Source organism: Hippocampus bargibanti, linkage group LG07 (genome assembly GCF_051943395.1).
Source record: "Hippocampus bargibanti isolate YZ-2025 linkage group LG07, ASM5194339v1, whole genome shotgun sequence".
In the NCBI taxonomy this organism is placed as follows: Eukaryota; Metazoa; Chordata; class Actinopteri; order Syngnathiformes; family Syngnathidae; genus Hippocampus; species Hippocampus bargibanti.
Window position 1 is genome coordinate 13627700 of NC_142740.1, and position 17918 is coordinate 13645617.

At 40.6% G+C, this 17918-nt stretch overlaps 1 protein-coding gene across 2 annotated transcripts in view; it reads right to left on the reverse strand.

Annotated features, from left to right (window-relative positions):
- The window catches only part of myo1f (myosin IF), a 25871-nt gene extending 8173 nt beyond the window's left edge, over positions 1–17698 (reverse strand). Inside the window, exons 1-26 of one of the 2 annotated variants that reach the window (XM_088999836.1) lie at positions 17551–17698; positions 17314–17437; positions 15216–15344; positions 14119–14208; positions 13941–14035; positions 13504–13591; positions 13330–13419; positions 10612–10743; positions 10372–10506; positions 8968–9100; positions 7653–7849; positions 7472–7552; positions 7265–7351; positions 5692–5778; positions 4903–5070; positions 4413–4498; positions 4240–4321; positions 4061–4167; positions 3888–3986; positions 2454–2598; positions 1486–1600; positions 1228–1397; positions 951–1096; positions 485–631; positions 243–391; positions 59–175 (exon numbers count right to left, since the gene is read on the reverse strand). In XM_088999836.1, the coding sequence (XP_088855962.1) occupies positions 72–175; positions 243–391; positions 485–631; positions 951–1096; positions 1228–1397; positions 1486–1600; positions 2454–2598; positions 3888–3986; positions 4061–4167; positions 4240–4321; positions 4413–4498; positions 4903–5070; positions 5692–5778; positions 7265–7351; positions 7472–7552; positions 7653–7849; positions 8968–9100; positions 10372–10506; positions 10612–10743; positions 13330–13419; positions 13504–13591; positions 13941–14035; positions 14119–14208; positions 15216–15344; positions 17314–17316 (2865 nt within the window). In that variant the 5' untranslated portion in view covers positions 17317–17437; positions 17551–17698 and the 3' untranslated portion in view covers positions 59–71. Of the gene's footprint in view, positions 1–58; positions 176–242; positions 392–484; positions 632–950; positions 1097–1227; positions 1398–1485; positions 1601–2453; positions 2599–3887; positions 3987–4060; positions 4168–4239; positions 4322–4412; positions 4499–4902; positions 5071–5691; positions 5779–7264; positions 7352–7471; positions 7553–7652; positions 7850–8967; positions 9101–10371; positions 10507–10611; positions 10744–13329; positions 13420–13503; positions 13592–13940; positions 14036–14118; positions 14209–15215; positions 15345–17313; positions 17524–17550 lie in introns of those variants that run through there. The other variant, XM_088999838.1, reaches the window with a different exon arrangement.
- Between the last annotated feature and the right edge of the window lie 220 nt (positions 17699–17918).

Here is a 17918-nt window from a genome sequence, read left to right on the forward strand (position 1 = left end):
TGGACAAAAATGGTTTCCAAATCGCAACCAGTGTGACTGAATGGACTGTATTGCTTTCCTTTATTGCTGCATCAATCAGGCACTACACATATTTGAGGGAAGACTTTACCTTTGCTCGCTTTGTGATTTTGGCGGCCTCCACCTCGTGGCTGTTGACCACCCTTCCTTGTTGGTTCTGATGAAACAAAGGTTTCATGTTTTGAAGGTACATTAATGGTATTATTTAAATGCAATGCACTTACTGGAAGATTTTGCTAGTCCATTCCCAATTGTGATGGTGAGAGTCTTTCCTGTCGGTTTGAGCTGGGCCTGGTCCCCTGTTCCATTCTGGAACATCACCACTCTGCTGCCCCCTGCACCCCAGCCCTCTTTCTTCACTCTGAACTCTAGTCTGTGCAAAAAAATGCCAAACAAACAAACGAACTGAGTTTATGTGTGTGATTTTTGCATGTAAACCAAATCATAGCGTCTGTTTTATCTCTACCTGTCGGTGAAGGATACGGCAAGTTTTCTCTTCGTCACCTCCTCATAGCGTTTGGATAACAAGCTGAGGAATTCTGTCTTAAAATTGGACTCCAACAAACTGTCGTACTGTGTCTCGTGCAGAATAAAAAAGTCATCCTGTCTCGTACTAAAAACAAACCAACAATGTACTATTAGTATTTCAATGTACAAGGCAATTCACACACACACACACACACACACACACACACACACACACACACACACACACACACACACACACACACACACACACACACACACACACACACACACACACGCACGCACACGCACGCACACGCACACGCACGCACACGCACACGCACACGCACACACACACACACACACACACACTGATAATTTAGAGTCTTCAATGAACCCAACGTGCATCCTTTTGGAAGGCTTAAAGCAGCTTTTTCTGAAATGTCTTGAAACAACATTGACTCTACCTGAGTGAGATGCCATTTATGCTGCCAAACTCCAGCCTTCGTTTCAGCACTTCCTTTATTTGCCCTTTCTCTGGACCTTTCTTCACTTTCTCTCGACCAATCAGATAGATCCCCTTGGCTGTCAAGATCAAATCTCTCTTGATGGACTGGGTTGCGAGGAAAATGAGAAATGTTACAATGAAAAGACTCTTTCTGCCAAGAGTCTGTTTGTGCTAGTATTTCCAAATTTTCGGATAGACTTCTCTTCTATACGGGACATTTCAGTCCAAAGACTCACCTTGAACCTCCGATCAAACTTGTTGACAGAGTCAGCAAAGTCAACCCGTTCCCTCTTGGCGAGGAACTGTCTCAGTTCAGGCCTCTGTTCCAGACCCAGATAGTCACCTACAAAGTTTCTGTTGATACTGTTTACCCTTCGCTCTTTTGAGTTGTAGAGGATGTCAGAAGCTGTTATATCAGAATAATGAAATGTAAATGTGTTGAACAGCCCCCATATTGTCATGAATTGTTTATGCAGTGTTGCTTGGAAACCCACCCTCTTCTCTCATCTGCTCATACTTCTTTCTGGCAATATATCTTCTATAGGCTTTTTGTATGGTCCTGGCAAAAGTGTCAAATTTTCTCTCTCTCATCTCTTCAAGAAGAAACAGCTAAAGTGAAAACATCGTGTATTTTCATCATGCCATTGTTTGTTGAACACTATTTCACCATCTTCTAGACTGGGGGTATCAAACTCATTTTTTTTGCCATGGGCCACAGTGTTGTTATGGTTTCTTCTCCTGTACATATTACGTCTAGGGGGGGACAACAAATTAAGGTATAACTCGTTTTGAAATTGCGAAACAAAAATAATGATTGTTATTGTGGTTTACATGGGACAATTTCGGTTCGGGGTTCAGCAAGCATCATGGAATTTCACAAGTGTGATTTGCTTTCGCGGGCCGAATAAAATTATATGGTGGGCTAGATTTGGCCCCCGGGTCTTAACTTTGACACCTGTGTTCTATACCAAGGATGGGCAACTTTAGTACTGGAGGACGGGGAGGGGGGGGCGGCCACTATTTTGTGGTAGTGGACAGAAATTGTAGGACAACACTATCCAAGCAGATGTACTGTATGTCCAAAATGCTATTTTAAATATTGACAAATGATATGCACTCTTGCGAAATATAACCTCTATATGCTTCAATTTTGATGATACAATTTTCAATGCATGGTAGAAAAGATCCAAAATCCTCAGCCAAAAACAAATCGTTTGGAGCAAACATGAAAATAACCTCATACATTTTGGTTTGTCTATAATAAATTCCTAAAAAAATACTAATAACTCATGGGGCGAGCATTGAAGATGGCCACATCCCCATCAGTTGTGAAATGTAAATTTCTCCACTGTGAGACTAATAAAGGCATATCCAATCCAATCCAATCCAATCAATGATCTACATAGACAGGAAGTACAGTGTAGTTTTTAAAATTACAGAAACAATATTTTCACTTGATTACCGATTCTGGGTTTTTAACAAAGACCTTGGTACGGCCCATCTGGTACTGGTCATTATCCATGTTCACAGACCGCAGGAGGTGAAGGACCCCCTGCTGCTCTGGACCCCTCCAGCGTGGCCATGTCTCAGCAGTCAGGATGGCGTACCTGAACACACAAATGTCCAGTGTAACACACAGTAATAAAAGTTAGATTTTTAGCATGTTCCATCATGTGTATGTATGCTTTCAAAATTGTGCATCGCAATTATAGCCACTTTGCAAACATATGGTACAGTTGAGTTTGTTTCAGATCAATTCAGTTCATAGCGGCTGTGTAAATAAACAGTGTGTGCCACCTTGGTTGGATGCCAATGTTTAACCTTTCATTGAGGAAAAGGCAGTGGTGGTCCGTCACGGCCTGCAAGGCCTTCTCTGTTGGCCTAAAAATATCTGAATCATAGACTAATGTGTATTACCGTATATTTTGTCCATGAATTTTTATTAAATTATTCCCAATTGTCTTTCAGCTTCCTTTCCACTGCTTTCTTCGTTTTGTGCTGCTTCCAGATGTGCGTTTTCATCTTTAAGCATTTAACTATCATATTTCAGCCATCATTTGTTACTAGGGTCAGAAATCTACCTGGACACCTACACAAATAGTTCTACAGGCTCTGGTGAAAAAAAAATCAATGGCGACGAAACAGTTGCTTTAACCAATCAGAGTTCGAGTTGGCAACCCAAGTCCTGCTGGAAGGCGTTGATACGTTAGAGTTTTCGCAAATTATGATTGGCTAGTTACATAATTGGCTCGTCACATAATTGGCTAGTCACTAGCCAATCATACTATCAACAGCCGCAAGAGCCTACTGGGCAGTGCTAGCTCACTGTATCTGTAGTGAGCTGCATAAGCAAATATATTGTGTTGATTTAATAGCGGTTTTGTCAACCCACAATGGCTGAAGGAGGAGAAGAAATGGATTTGGTTGCAGATATACTGTTCAAGCCATTTTCAAGACGGACTTTTCAAAAATAGACAGACATTATTAAGAAAGGTTGGACAGCCCCGAAGCTAGCAAAAATAGCAAATAATATGGCAATTTTATGAAGTTATTATGAATCTACACATCCATAGTAAAAATTAGAACAGTTTAATGACAGTGCTGTATTTCTTAAGTTTCTTCAAGTCACAAGTTATTTCCTGGGCAACGCCAACCTCTAGTGGATTGATTCAGACGGAGCACTACTGAAGGCCTAGGAGTGACATGCACAGCCTCCCGCATTCTTAACAACAGATCAGAATGCGAGATTTTGTCTTCTTTTGTCATATTTTACAATCGAGGGTAGGTGGGGTCCACAATAGTGGTGCAGTATAATTAATGATTTGTCATTTTGACATGATCCACAATAAAAAAGCGCTAACTCTACCAAACTGGTTATAATGGCGTTTTTTCAGACCTTTGCAGAAATTTAGTGAAGACTCTGCGGTATGCAAAGCCAGCCCTTCGTACACGGATGTTTTCTCGCAGTCCGAGGTATTCCACCTGATGCTTAACCCTGAAATTATACGACAAAGAAATATAAAATAGTTTGATTTCTGTGTGTGTGTATGTGCGTGGGATGGCGCTAACCTGCTCTCCTCCCAATCTTTGGGCCTTTTTGTCTCATTGGGTTTTATACAACGAATGTAATGAGGAGTACATTTCATAAGCGTGTTCACCAGATCATTTGCTTGTTTCTGTGTGAATAGTAGAAGATGTTATGAAAATCTGAATTTCTTCTTGTCTTTAATTTTCCTTGGAATTCTCACCTTGATTTTGGATCCCGCTGTCGTTGGCCTACTTTTCTTGTCCGTGTTGAGGTTTTCGGGGAACAAATAGCGGATGAAGTCACTGTCGGGGCCGTAAACAATTATTGATGACAATTTTACACCAGGCTGTATGTTGTGTAGTGAGCAAGGGCATATTAGCAGAGAAGACTCACTGATGACTGCTTTGCATGAGCTCAATGAGGTCAGGGAAAAGTACATCACGGTTTCGTTCACAGAATCCGTTGATATCATAGGACACCTGAGGCAACAAGAGAAATACTGTATACTGTGTGTGGTAACCTAACCCAAATTTGCATGGGATGGAGTTGGAACACATTGTAGTTTATCTCTGTCGTACAGTAGCACTGATGTGATGTCACATTGTATGAAAAAAAACAAGGCAATTCCATAAATAAAACTAAATCAACAATAAGCCCAAAGCGTCCTTCATGATGCCAGGATTTACCTTTTAAAATTTAGTCGCAGGCTTCATTCTAGTGACTGCCTTTTTATTTGGAATGTCTAATAATTGCCAACAAACATTAATTCTTAGACCTCTTGGTCAAGTTGAAGTGAAAGCGGATTTTCAGACAGATATAGACGCGTGGTATTGCTGCCACTGGAGAGTCCGTCTGTCTAATCGGTTTCTGCCACAGGAAATACCTTTCCAGCGTAGTGATGTATAACAAAGCCAGAGTTCCAGCTGTTGAAATGCTCGTGGGTTCCCACGGCGGCCTGCAGTTTTTGTAGCAGAGTACCATCTGCGCCCTCGCCTTTGGCATGCATGGTGGCACACACATCATCCAACACACTCATCACACCTGGAGGGTTCTGAAAGGAGCGGCAACCGAAACAATATATTGAAGGTGATATATATATATATATATATATATATATATATATATATATATACAGTAAAGTCTCGTTATATCGATATTCTTGGGAGTCTGAAAAAATATCAATATAAACGGACTATCGATATATCCGATCCTGCGGCATGTAAATTTTCTCCTTGCGTTCATAGAAATAGTATTGTAATAAGCAGTACTAATAAGCAGTACTATCAATATAACCGATATCGATATAACGAGACTTTACTGTATATGTATATATATGTATATATATATATATATATATATATATATACATATACATATATACATATACATACATATACATACATATATACATACATATATACATACATATATACACACATACATACACACAGTGTATGTATGTGTGAGTGAGTGAGAGAGAGAGAGAGAGAGAGAGAGAGAGAGAGAGAGAGAGAGAGAGAGAGAGAGAGAGAGAGAGAGAGAGAGAGAGAGAGAGAGAGAGAGAGAGAGATTTGTTGCACAATCCGTTTTTCTAAATCAATGATCATGCAGAGATAAAACTAAGGCTGGTGAGGCTAAACTGAACCCATCAGTGATCATTTTGGAAGCTTACCAGTTTATTTTCAATCAGGTCACAAACAATCTTGTTGTTAAAGTATTGAATCGCTGTCCATGTGATGCCCTCCTGAACGTATTCCTCCTGGAGATTGATCAGAAGATTTTGCGGAGCATGTTATGCAAAAGGACATGACTGCAAGTGGGTATAGATTCGTGTATTGATAAATACGAAGTGTCACGGTTTGCAAGGTGGTTGTGGACTCCAAAACAGCAAGCAGAAGGGAGGAGCTGGGTGTATTTGATAAATTTTATTAAATAAAGTTGTCAGGAAGAAAATCTCAAACAACAAAGTCATCAGAACAAAAAGGTCCAAAGAAGCATACAAAACCACGAGTAAAACATGACACGATGAAACAAACCTGACAGGATGAAACAAACAATGACCCAACACTGAATGGTCGAGCCAGGAGTTGTTTTCACTGTCACATTTCAGTTTGAGACCAACCGGTGGCACTGTAGCCCCCCCCCTGCAGCTGCACAAGTGTTGGTCATTTTAATCAGTGGCAGTTAAAAGGGCTCCTCCCTCGCACCTGCTTTTTTGGGGTCCACCACAACCACCACCTTGCAAATCGTGACACGAGGGATGTTATCACAGAGTCAAAATCCTTCCACTATCCATCATCTGAAGCGCTTTATCCGCACAAGGGTCACCGACTTGCTGGAGCCTATCACAGCTGTCTGCGGGCATGAGGCGGTGTGCAGGCTGAACTGGTTGCCAGCCAATGACAGGGCACACAGAGATGAACAGCCATTTACGCTCATTGTGTCGCCGAGGTAAAATGACAAATTTTCAGTGAATTTGCCATTCATGTTTTTGGAATGTGGGATCAAACTGGAGTACCCAGGAAAAACCCTGCGCGGGCACACATGCAAACTTCACAGCCGGAATCAAACCATGCACTGAGGCCAACGTTTTAACCAATAGACCGCCATGTCGCATACAAAAACCAATCACATCAAATAACACCAAAGGAAAAAAAATCTGTCTTTCTGGAATGCCTGCCTGAGAAAATTAGCTTGAACTCCCCCCAAAGAGGAAGCGGTTCATTCCACAAGTCAGAGCCATGATCTTTGGGGTGATTCCTTGCCGCATGTGCCTTCAGAACTCATTTGCCGCCATTGATGAATTTATTCAGGGAATTGAAAATATGACGTAGATCGCCACTCCCGAATTTGTTGGGGCTTTGGTTTTTCTTGCTGGGGAGCCGATAAAGCGCTGGCCAGACCTCTGGCAATATTTTTCCCTTCCAAAAGGGGCAGCATTTCCCTTTTTTCCATGTTAGCGCTTTTTTCCAGTTTATATGTACAGTATGTATTGTATTTTGTACAACCACCCATTTCAAGCCAAATAACTCCAAACCCATATAACTTAAGAATTCACTCTTTTTGCCTGATGAAAGAAGAGAGTCCAACGTTTCTTACGCTACATTGAATGATTATGTAGTCCTAACACTCAATATTCTGTGGGTCCCGGAATTTAACAGACAATGACAAAAACCCTGGCACTGGAGTGGGCACATTTTTGCATGTCTGGCAGTGAATGAGTTAAACAGCAGTATCCCACGCACCTGCTCCGCCTTCAGAGTCAATTCAATGAAGATTTGCTGTAGCTTCTCATTGACAAAGTTGATGCAGAATTGTTCAAATCCGTTTCTCTGCGAAGGAAGACAAAAGTGATCAATCATTATTGTAACATATCGCCTTGTCCTGCTTCGTCAAGATGAATCCATTTAAATTTGTGGCCAATCAGTTGAGCAGGCTAAGGTGCTTTTTACCTGGAAAATCTCAAATCCATAAATGTCAAGTACACCAATGCTGAATTCTTCATGTGGTTTTTGGATGGCTTTATTGATGGCCTACACAGGGCAGATGGACAACAGATGAATGAAAAATGAAAGTGAACAAAACAAATCTACAATCAGCCTGTCATCGATGCTCCGGGTTAAGTGTGATGACCTCCACCAGGTAGTCAAAGACGCGTGCATAGAGCGCTTTGGCCAGAGCATCTCTTGTGTAGTTGGCCTGCTCCTGATTGAGAGTCACATTGATGGACTCCGACTTCCCTCCCCACTTCGAGTCCATTTTACGGCTGGTTAGCTTCTCCTGCAAACGGTTGGGGTCGACGGCCAGCAGGTAGGCTGGGAAGGCTAGCACTGCAATGAAAGCAAATAGAAGGCTTTTCCACATGCTGATTTATCCGACTAGAAATGTGGGTGTGATGTAAGCGAAGTACTTTATTCTGCAGAAAACTGATATTACCTGACAATTTGTTGTGAGTGACCTCTTTACATTTACTACAGCACAGGTGTGAAAGTCAAGGCCCGGGACCAGATTTGGCCCGCCACATCATTTTATTTGGCCCGCGAAAGCAAATCAAGCATGTCAAGTTCCATAATGCTTGCTGCAAATTGTCGCATGTAAACCACAATAACAGTCACTATTCTTGACTTCTGATTTGAAAATTAGCCATTCATCAATTTGCTGTGTGCTCAGTATGTAATATGTGGAGGGGATTAAAAATTCTAATGGCTTCCCTACATTCATAACGGCCCTCGAGAGGAAACCGCAACTACAATGTGGCCCGTGGCAAAAAAATTACTTTGACACCATTGTTCTATAATATAGAATATAATATATAATATAATATAGAACAAGGGTGTCAAAGTCATTGTAGTTATGGAATCTATAGCATCCGTGAGGGTTGCAGATGACCCAGCTGACTTCCTGGACTGTACTCACATTTGAATCCCTATCAGCTGTCATCCTATTTATTTATTTATTTATTTATTTATTTATTTATTTATTTATTTGTTTATTTGTTGCTATTTATTGATGTTCACGCATGGCGACATGTTATGCCTTGAGAATCTCAGTAATTGTTCACATGGAACATTCAATCAATGATTTGCCAAACTCATCTAATTTTCTTCGGGTCCCACAGAATCAAGCTCTGGCTCTGACCAAGCCTAATTTCTGTTCATTGATATGACAATCAATAGTACAGCGTCATGCCTGAGAGTCATCTCTCTGGTTGTAAACATCCATTTAATATTGAGGAAGGCACTACTACACGACAACCACAGATAAACAAGGGCTGGTGGCATCTAATTTACTCACATCCCTCGGTGGGATGAACAAGCCAATTAATTATTCCCTGAGGGACTAAATATGCAGTCGTATGCATGATGCATGAGCGAGTGTGTGTGTGTGTGTGTGTATGTGTGTTTGTGTGTGTAGGTGTTTATACAGTATGTTGGTGAATGCCACTCACAGTCCATGCTCTCCACCTGCCCGTAATTCCCTGCCTCGATGAAGCTGATGTTCCCCAAGTGGAGGATGCCGGCAACAATCTGCAGCACTTGGGCTTGGATGTCACCTGGGATCCCAATCACCTGCATGGCTTCCTGGAGACCGCATACAAATCATTTGGGGGGCCACTTTAGGGCCCTGTTGTCTATTAGCATCAGCACCGCCCTTACATACACAAACAAGCACATTCTAATAAAAGCATATTACTTGAGACACCACTACAAAAATTGCAATGATTGTTTCATTTAAGAAGGATTCCTTTAACAATGTACATACATCAATTCGAGGTATTAATGATGTAACCAAGAGTAGTGAAAAAAAACATTAAAATCGTATCTCTTTTCTTTTAATCTAAACGTCTTAGTGTTCCATACAATTGCACATCATTTTGCAGTTTGCAAAGGTAGCCAAATTTTGCTTGAATGATCCTAAAAAAGGGGAGAGACTCACATTCATGCAAAGTGTAAAAACAAAGCAAAACGATCATCGTGTAAAATGCTTATTTATTTTAATCAGAATCAGAATCAGAATCATCTTTATTGCCAAGTATGTAGAACACACAAGGAATTTGTTGTTAATGCGCTGATATGAACTTTAAATTAAATTAAATTCATCTTCCATCTTTAAAATGAAATAACATTAAAACGTAATTTGCATATTTCTTTTCTAAATACCTGGGTTTAACGGGAACTGAGGCAAAAAGCAACCAGGCCCACTTCCGAATATGCGATCCTTCAAAAAAGTACAAGTAGCATAGAGCACCACGACCATCTACAGCAGTGGTTCTTAACCTGGGTTCGATCGAACCCTAGATGTTCGGTGGATCCTCCGCCACCCCTCAGTCTAGACTGCAGTTAGTAGGCACAGTCATTGGAAGAAGGGTTCGGTGAATGAGCATATGAAACTGGTGGGGTTCGGTGCCTCCAATAAGATTAAGAACCACTGATCTAGAATTAATATTATCGTACAACAACATCATCCATCAGTTTTCTGATCAGCTTTATAATAGCAAGGCCAGGTATGACATTTTGTGTTAGGTTATGCCCAAAAGCCACCGTACTATTGTGCAATGTAATGTATATTTTTGAGGCAATTCAAAATAAATACTGTATACATTGAATTGAAATAGGTTTGGAAATGGCCAAAGAAAAAAATCCAAGGTGGTTCACATTTCAGATCGCCGCCCACATTAAAAATGTGTGAAATGTTGTTGATTATAAATTGACAATGTCATTGCTTCAGATGTATTTAAAACAACATCAAATATTTTTGACAGACACCATTCTTCTGAAACGGCTCCATTTGTTGAAGATTGATTTATCCCTGTGTATGTGTTCCATTTTTGCATTACGTGTAGAATACGTACCATTGTCTCATGGAAGTCTTTGCGGTCATTGGTTCCTTCCACTTTATAGGTTCCAGATTGGTTGAGGTAGAAGTAGTAGTCGGGGGTCATGATGCCGAGGGCCTCCTTTTGCTGAGCACTAGCGCCCTCTATCAGCTGGAGGACAGCAGACTCACATTTTATTGGCCGAAGAGGAAGTTTAATGCCGGAAAGCATGGGGAACATGTGACTTTTTGTCATCGTGCATGGTCTTTATCCGACCTGATAATAAACGTGGAAGTTTCTTTCACTGTCGTTTTGGCTCACCACCCTCGACTTCTCCAGCAGAAAGTTGGAGATTTTGCCCCCGTCGGGTTCTCCCCCCCTGCTGAACTGAATCTCAAAGTATTTCCCCTGTCAGGTGCATGACACAAAACAGAAGCTCACTCAGATATTTTGCCTATGTAAATATTGCAATGAAAAACCAAAGTACCGGTACATTAGAATATGGATTTCTGCAAGAGTTTTAATTCAATTGTCACTCCACACACACTCCTGAAACAAACTTATATATAAACCCCCACTGAAATGCCTGCATTCACTCACTTTAGTTTTCTGATTGTATGCACTGCTCTCATACGTATGAAACACTCTCACATGCAGAACTGAAATCTATTATATGCCATTTCAAAATCCGAATGTTTAATATACTGGTCTGGTAATCTTCATCTGGCTGGATGTGAGCACATAGAGTATGTGTACAAACAGGAAAGAGTGTAATGTCATATCTGTTACAAATATGCTCGGCCTTGATGGTTTTTCTGGCTTTTGATTTAGAACAAAATGACGAGACCAAAGTATCCTGAATGCCTCTCCGTCAAAATATTGTTTGCAATGCGGGCCGTGCATATCACACCTGGGCCTTCAGTAGTGCTACGTCTGAATCAATCCAAGCTGTGACTGTAAATAAAAAGTGTGGTATGATTTACTAGCGGGTCAGTCAGGAAATAACTTGGAAAGAAGAATAAAGAAAAGAAAGAAATACTGTAATTAAACTGTGCAAGATTTTACCATGAACGTGTGTATTCATGATATGGGGTCAGACGTCGCTCTTTCACACTGCCGAAGAGATTGAACAACAGGATTGGGAATCATTTTGAAAATGGCTCTAACAGTAACTCTGCAACCTCCTTCAGCTATTGCGGGTTGACACAACCACAATTAAATCAACACAACTATGAATTTGCTAATTCACTTCGCTACAGATACAGTGCGGTAGCTCTAGTGGCTGGAGATACTAAGATTGACTGGTGACTAGTCAATCATAGTTTGCGAAAACTCTGACGTTACCCAGGCCTTCGAGCAGGCCCTGCGCATCACAAACCGAAAATCTGATTGGTTGAAGCAACAGACATTAGTTAAAGCAACAGTTTCAACAACATTGATTTCTCGGCCCCAGGGCCTGCAGAACGTATTGTGAAGGTGTCCAGGTAGATTTCACAAATTCCTTGTGTGTTCTACATACTTGGCAATAAAGATGATTCTGATTCTGATTCTGATTTCTGACCTTGGTAACAAATGACGGCTGAAATGTACTTGGTTAAATGCTTAAATACAAAAACACACATCTAGAAGCAGCACAACAGGGCAAAAGCAATGTAAGGAAGCTGAAAGACAATTTGGAAATACAGGTACCATCCGAGTTACGACCGGGTTCCGACAAAACGGTCGCACGTCAAACGGTTGTAAATCGAAAAGCATTCAAAATGGCTGACGCGAGGATCACGTGATCATAAAAATGATGACACGCTCGCATCTTCTGTATGACAGGATAGTATACGATGTCAATCTGTTGTTTTTAAGCAATGTTTTCTATTGAATACTATTATATACCAAAATGTTGACAGTTCATTTATCAATATTATAGCTTTTAGTGTCATTTTAATCATTTTATATTTCGTATTATCGATCTTTATTACTGTATCGACGCACACGCTTTCTGCACGGCTTCCCACGCTTGCAAGCTGTCCAAAAAAACAGCTGTCCAAAAATTGCTCTCCCTGCTAACGGAGAAGCCAGAAGAGGTCACCTGTCTCAAAGAGGCGGCGACGCCAACCGTGAGCCTGACGCGGCGTTTGCGTCACGGCGATCCCACCCGCTCCGCCTTGGCGGACACCCATCCCTCTCCCCGATTACTGAGCTGTCATGCTGGAGAAAATTATTGTTCGCGTTTGTTACGAAACAGTCATTTTGGATCGTCATTTTGTGCAATGTTGCTCCGGCAAATAAATATCCTACTTGCTCGAGATTGTCACGTTCGGATTGACAGCGAGGGGTGAGGCCACGCCTCCCCGCTTCCTTCTTCAGGACAGTGTGTACGAAAACGGGACACAGTCAACTGTATATGTACTTTGTATAACTTCTCGCGAGTTGCTTCTCGCCATTGTCGGGGTTCCATTCCCCCCTCCCCACGTGTCGTTTTTGGTATTTTTTATTTTTTATTATTCCTCTTGTCCTCTTTTTGGGACCAGTGCTTTGTGTTGTATCTTAATAAATAATCCTGCACGGACCTCTGTCTCTGTCGCATTGCTAGCTGTAACGGTGGCAGCCGTAGAATTTAACAAAAAAAAAAAGTCGGCGGTCGTGGTCGTAAGTACGGGTGGTCGTAACTCGCACCGGTCGTAAATGGGATGTTACATTTATTTAATAAGAATTTATGGAATTTATGGACAAAATATAATGAATCTGTCTGTGATTCAAATATTTTTAGGCCAACAGAGAAGGCTTTGCAGGCCCTGACGGCCCGCCACTGTTGTAATGTCAAGTCAAGCCTTTTGTTAATTTTGTGTTAAACGGGATTGAAATTTCATTTTTCAATGGCTTAAAGTGCAAAAATAAACAAGTTCATTAGCAATAAATTATAAGACTGTATCAGGTTTTTGTGCCGGCCATTGCGTGATCACCTTCAACCTCAGTTCTATAGCGCAGAGTTGTACTCACAAAGCGGCTAGAATTGTTGTTGCGGACAGTTTTGGCATTTCCAAAGGCTTCGAGTAGAGGATTGGACTGCAGGATGATGTCTTTGACATGCTTCAACATAATGAGAAAGCGACAGTTACCACGCTGACGTGCTGCAAGAGGGAGAACACGCCAAATTGAAGTTTGGGGGCCAACCTGAACTTTTGCTCCTCCTCCTGATACTTTGGATATGTAGCCCATGATGTACTTGGCAGCCACCGTCTTTCCTGCACCGCTTTCTCCACTAAGATAACACAAAGTGAAATTGTAATGTTATAAATTTAGGGTAGTGATACTTTATTTTTCACTCTACTTTGTACATCGACTCCTTGCATTTCCACACAAATAATTGCGCATTCTATTCCTCACTCACACACACACACACACACACACACACACACACACACACACACACACACACACACACACACACACACACACACACACACACACACACGCACACACGCACACACACACACACACACACACACACACACACACACACACACACACACACACACACACACACACACACACACACACACACGCACACAAAGTGGAAAAAAAGATTGGCATAAACATGTGACGGTCACCTGATAATAACACATTGATTTTCTCCTTCAATCATCATGTTTCTGTACATGTTGTCAGTCAAAGCATAGATGTGGGGTGGATTCTCATACTGGGCCTAAGCACACACAATAGCGACAGTGAGTTTGGGTCGCAAAACATAATATTACTTGTGACAAAAGAAGAAAGAAGCCAACTCACTGCTCCTTGGTAGAGTTCAATTTCTCTGTCGGAGAAATAGGGCATCTGTTTGAACGGGTTGACGGATATCAACACGGGACCAATATAAGTCTGTGAAGCTTCATTAAGAAACCTCTATATTGTTTGTCCATATGTGCCCTGTTATGGACTGTCAACCAGTCCGTTCTGTACTGTGCCTCTCGTCCCCTCAACAATCTGACCCTCATGATGACAAGTCACATAGGAAATGGACAGAAGGATATTTTATGCCAGTTATAACAGGGCCGTGGATTTCATTGCTAGGTCTGTATCAATCCAAACTGAAAACAGTGTGTTGTGATTTACTATAAGTCCACTAGCGGGTCTCATTAGCCAAGAAATAACTGAATAACTTAATGATGCCCATTTTTCTTGAAAAGTCCGTCTTGAAAATGGCTTTAACAGTAAATCTGCAACCAAATCCATTTCTTTTCCTCCTTCAGCCATTGTGGGCTTATGCAGCTCACGACCAATACAGTGTGCTAGCTCTGGCCAGTATGCTCTTGTCACAAGCAGATTGTAATACTATGATTGGCTACTGGTAGCCAATCATGTGACCAGCCAATGATAGTTTACGTAAACTCTGACGTTAACCGGCACATTCAAGAAGGTGTTGGTGCCCCTTTTGGGTTGCTAACTCGAAATGTGATTGGTTAGAACAACAGTTTAACCACCACAATTGATGCGATTGGGCCCGCAGAACTGATTGTGAAGGCAGATTTCTGACCCTGGTATCAAATGATAGCTGAAATGTGATTGGTTAAATGCTTAAATACAAAAACACACACGTCATGGAAGCAGTACAATAGGGGGAAAGTAATGAAAGGAAGCTGAATTATAATTTGGAAATATTTAACAAGAATTCATGGACAACATATAATTATCATCAGTCTGTGATTCAGATATTTTTCGGCCAGTTGAGAAGGCCTTGCAGGCCCTGACGGTCCACCACTGAACCATAATCCATCATTGAATGGACGACATGACATTCACTCACAGTCTTAAACCGAGTGATAAATTTCCATTGAATACATGAATAAAAACAACAGTAAAAGATTCATGGTGCAGGTAAAGGATACAAAAATGTAATCATCCATGTATCGTTTCTTAAGGTTTTCCACAATGGCGTCCTCTGTGATCTTGGACAACAGGACCATGTCGTCAACTCCACTTTGTTTCACATTTTGACTCTGCCAGTGATATTTTGCCTGATCCAAGGAATACAAAGATGCAAACATCAGGACAGCTCTGTTAAAATCCAGCATGCCGCCCCCCAAAAAAATGGAACGGATATCATTTATTTCCATTATGTGAGGAATTTTATTTGGATGCCGAAAGACAGGATTTCTTTTTATAGGCTCGCATAACAAAGAGAGTAAAAAGGCAAAACGTCTTTGTCCAAAAACTACAGCACATCAACATATGTTTTTACAACATCAAAATTCTTTGATTAAGTTTGAAATATGAATGTCATTCTAGAGCTTTGTCAAATGAGGGTTTTTGACGCTTCAAAATTGTATCACCAAATTCCTACCAGACACTGGTAATAACCATGAAAAACGACCTCAAACACAGCACATTGGTCAGTTTGAGTGTCTATCAAGACTACCGTAATAACATCAGGTTTTCCTTCAACGTTTAGACTGAAAATATTTTGAGACATATGAAGTTGTCAACGATGTCCAGAGACGTCCTTTTACATATTCAAGTCGCAGTCATGTGCATAATTTCTCACTCCTCATTGTTGTTTTCATTTGTTTAATAGAAACAGTCCTGCCATGAAAAACTAAATTATGGACGCTGTGTCAAGACATGAGTATGAGACGGTGCTGTGCCAGAAAACAGACTTTATACGCCCCGTCTTACACTTCCCCCTTGACACCTCATTGCAGTTTCCTGTGGCACTTTTGACATATTGACTTCCTACAACTAACTGTGCAACTTTTGCTAAAAGCCCAAATCACTGAAGCGGGTGCGATATCACCTGCACATACCATATTATCTCGCTTGGGCTTAGCTACTGAAAGTTCCTTAAATAAAAACATGATATGAAGAAAATACAGTATATCACAAAAAATGTTGACACTGTGTGCAATACTTAAAATTTAAGTGTTGGGAATGTTGAAAGTGATTGTAAACAAGGGGTGCCTTGAAAGATGATGAGTGGTGCTGGAGAAAATGTTAAAATAAGTAAACGAACACATTAGTAAATAAACAATGAATAAATAAACAGATAAGTAAATAAACAATGAATAAATAAACATATAAATACATAAACAGACAAATAAAAAAACAGATAAATAAATAAATATACAAACTATAAATAAACAAAGAACAAATAAAGAAACAAACAATAAATAAAGGACAAACAAATAAACACAACAAAACAAAAATAAACAAAAATAAAATAAAATAAGAAACAATAAACGAATAAATAAATTACTAAATATATAAAGTAATAATTACTAAATAACCAATAAATAAATAAATAATGAAAATACAAATAAATAAGCACCCTCAATCAATAAAGAACACAAATAAACCAACAAACACAAAACATTAAATAAATACATACATTTTAACGTGATTCCACATAGCTGAAGCCATAAGAACCCCCACGCCCCTCTCCCCAACCCCATTGCTCCCCAAAATATGTGTCTAGGCTCGTTGCCCGTCATACAAGAGATTTCAAACATGTGTTATTAAAGTGACATCATCCTTATTTGAGTGTTCATTCTTTTGGTGATAATTTTGGTTAAAAGTAAAATGGATGCCTTGGTCAAATACAAGTTGTGAAACACTGATCCAGATCAAGTCATATCCCAATGCAGGAAGGAGTTCTATAACTTTCAGAAACACACATTTCCTTCATCATCACATGTGGCATGTTCATTTCAAAGCTTATATGTCCATTATCAGATGTGAATCAAATTTGACGATATATTGGATTAATGACCAGTAACCAGTATATTCAACAAGCATGAGGCCAACCATTTGGAGAATTATTCCATTCTCTGAAAGAGGTAACTGACTGCACAGCTTTACTCAACCAACCAATCACTCAAAACTTGGGTTGTCAGAAAAACAAGTTCTACTGTACCCCGGAATGATTGTCAATGCATTCAGAAGTGAATCAAAAGGAGGAAGCGCTGATGAAAACAAAGTGAGGCACAGTACCATTGTCTCAATTGGCTTATCCGGTCTTTCTTCAGCGAGGTGCACACGATCCAGCGAGTATAATCTGGTTGAAAAACGATCAGATGTCCATCACGGAGCAGGAAAGGTCAGAGGTGCCTTCCGTCTACAAGATGTGCAGTGGAGATTTGAAAACTTCTTCCTCATAAGGTCACAGAAGCTTTAGGTGAAACAAGAACTGCCCGAGGGTGGCACGTACACAAAATTGCACGCACTTACCACACGAGCGAAAGTTGGGACTTCTCCATTTCTGCCACAAAGCAATTCATTGGCCTAATACTGCAATCCGCTGACCAGCAGCCTGCAAAAATGACCAGTTCTGAAGGTCTAGTTATCTTTGAATTTTATGAAATGATGGCTCCACCCAGGCTATGGTTACTTCATGTTGTTTGTGTGATTGGAGCATGCACGGAGTCCAAACACTGTCACAGTTTGCAAGGTGGTGATGGCAGATGTGGATCCCAAAAAGCAGACAGGAGGGAGCAGCAGGTTGTGTTTGAGAAATTGTATTATAATGAAGTCAACAGGAACAAAATCTGAAACATCAAAGTCATTCAAACAGAAAAAAATACAAAGTATCAAATAAT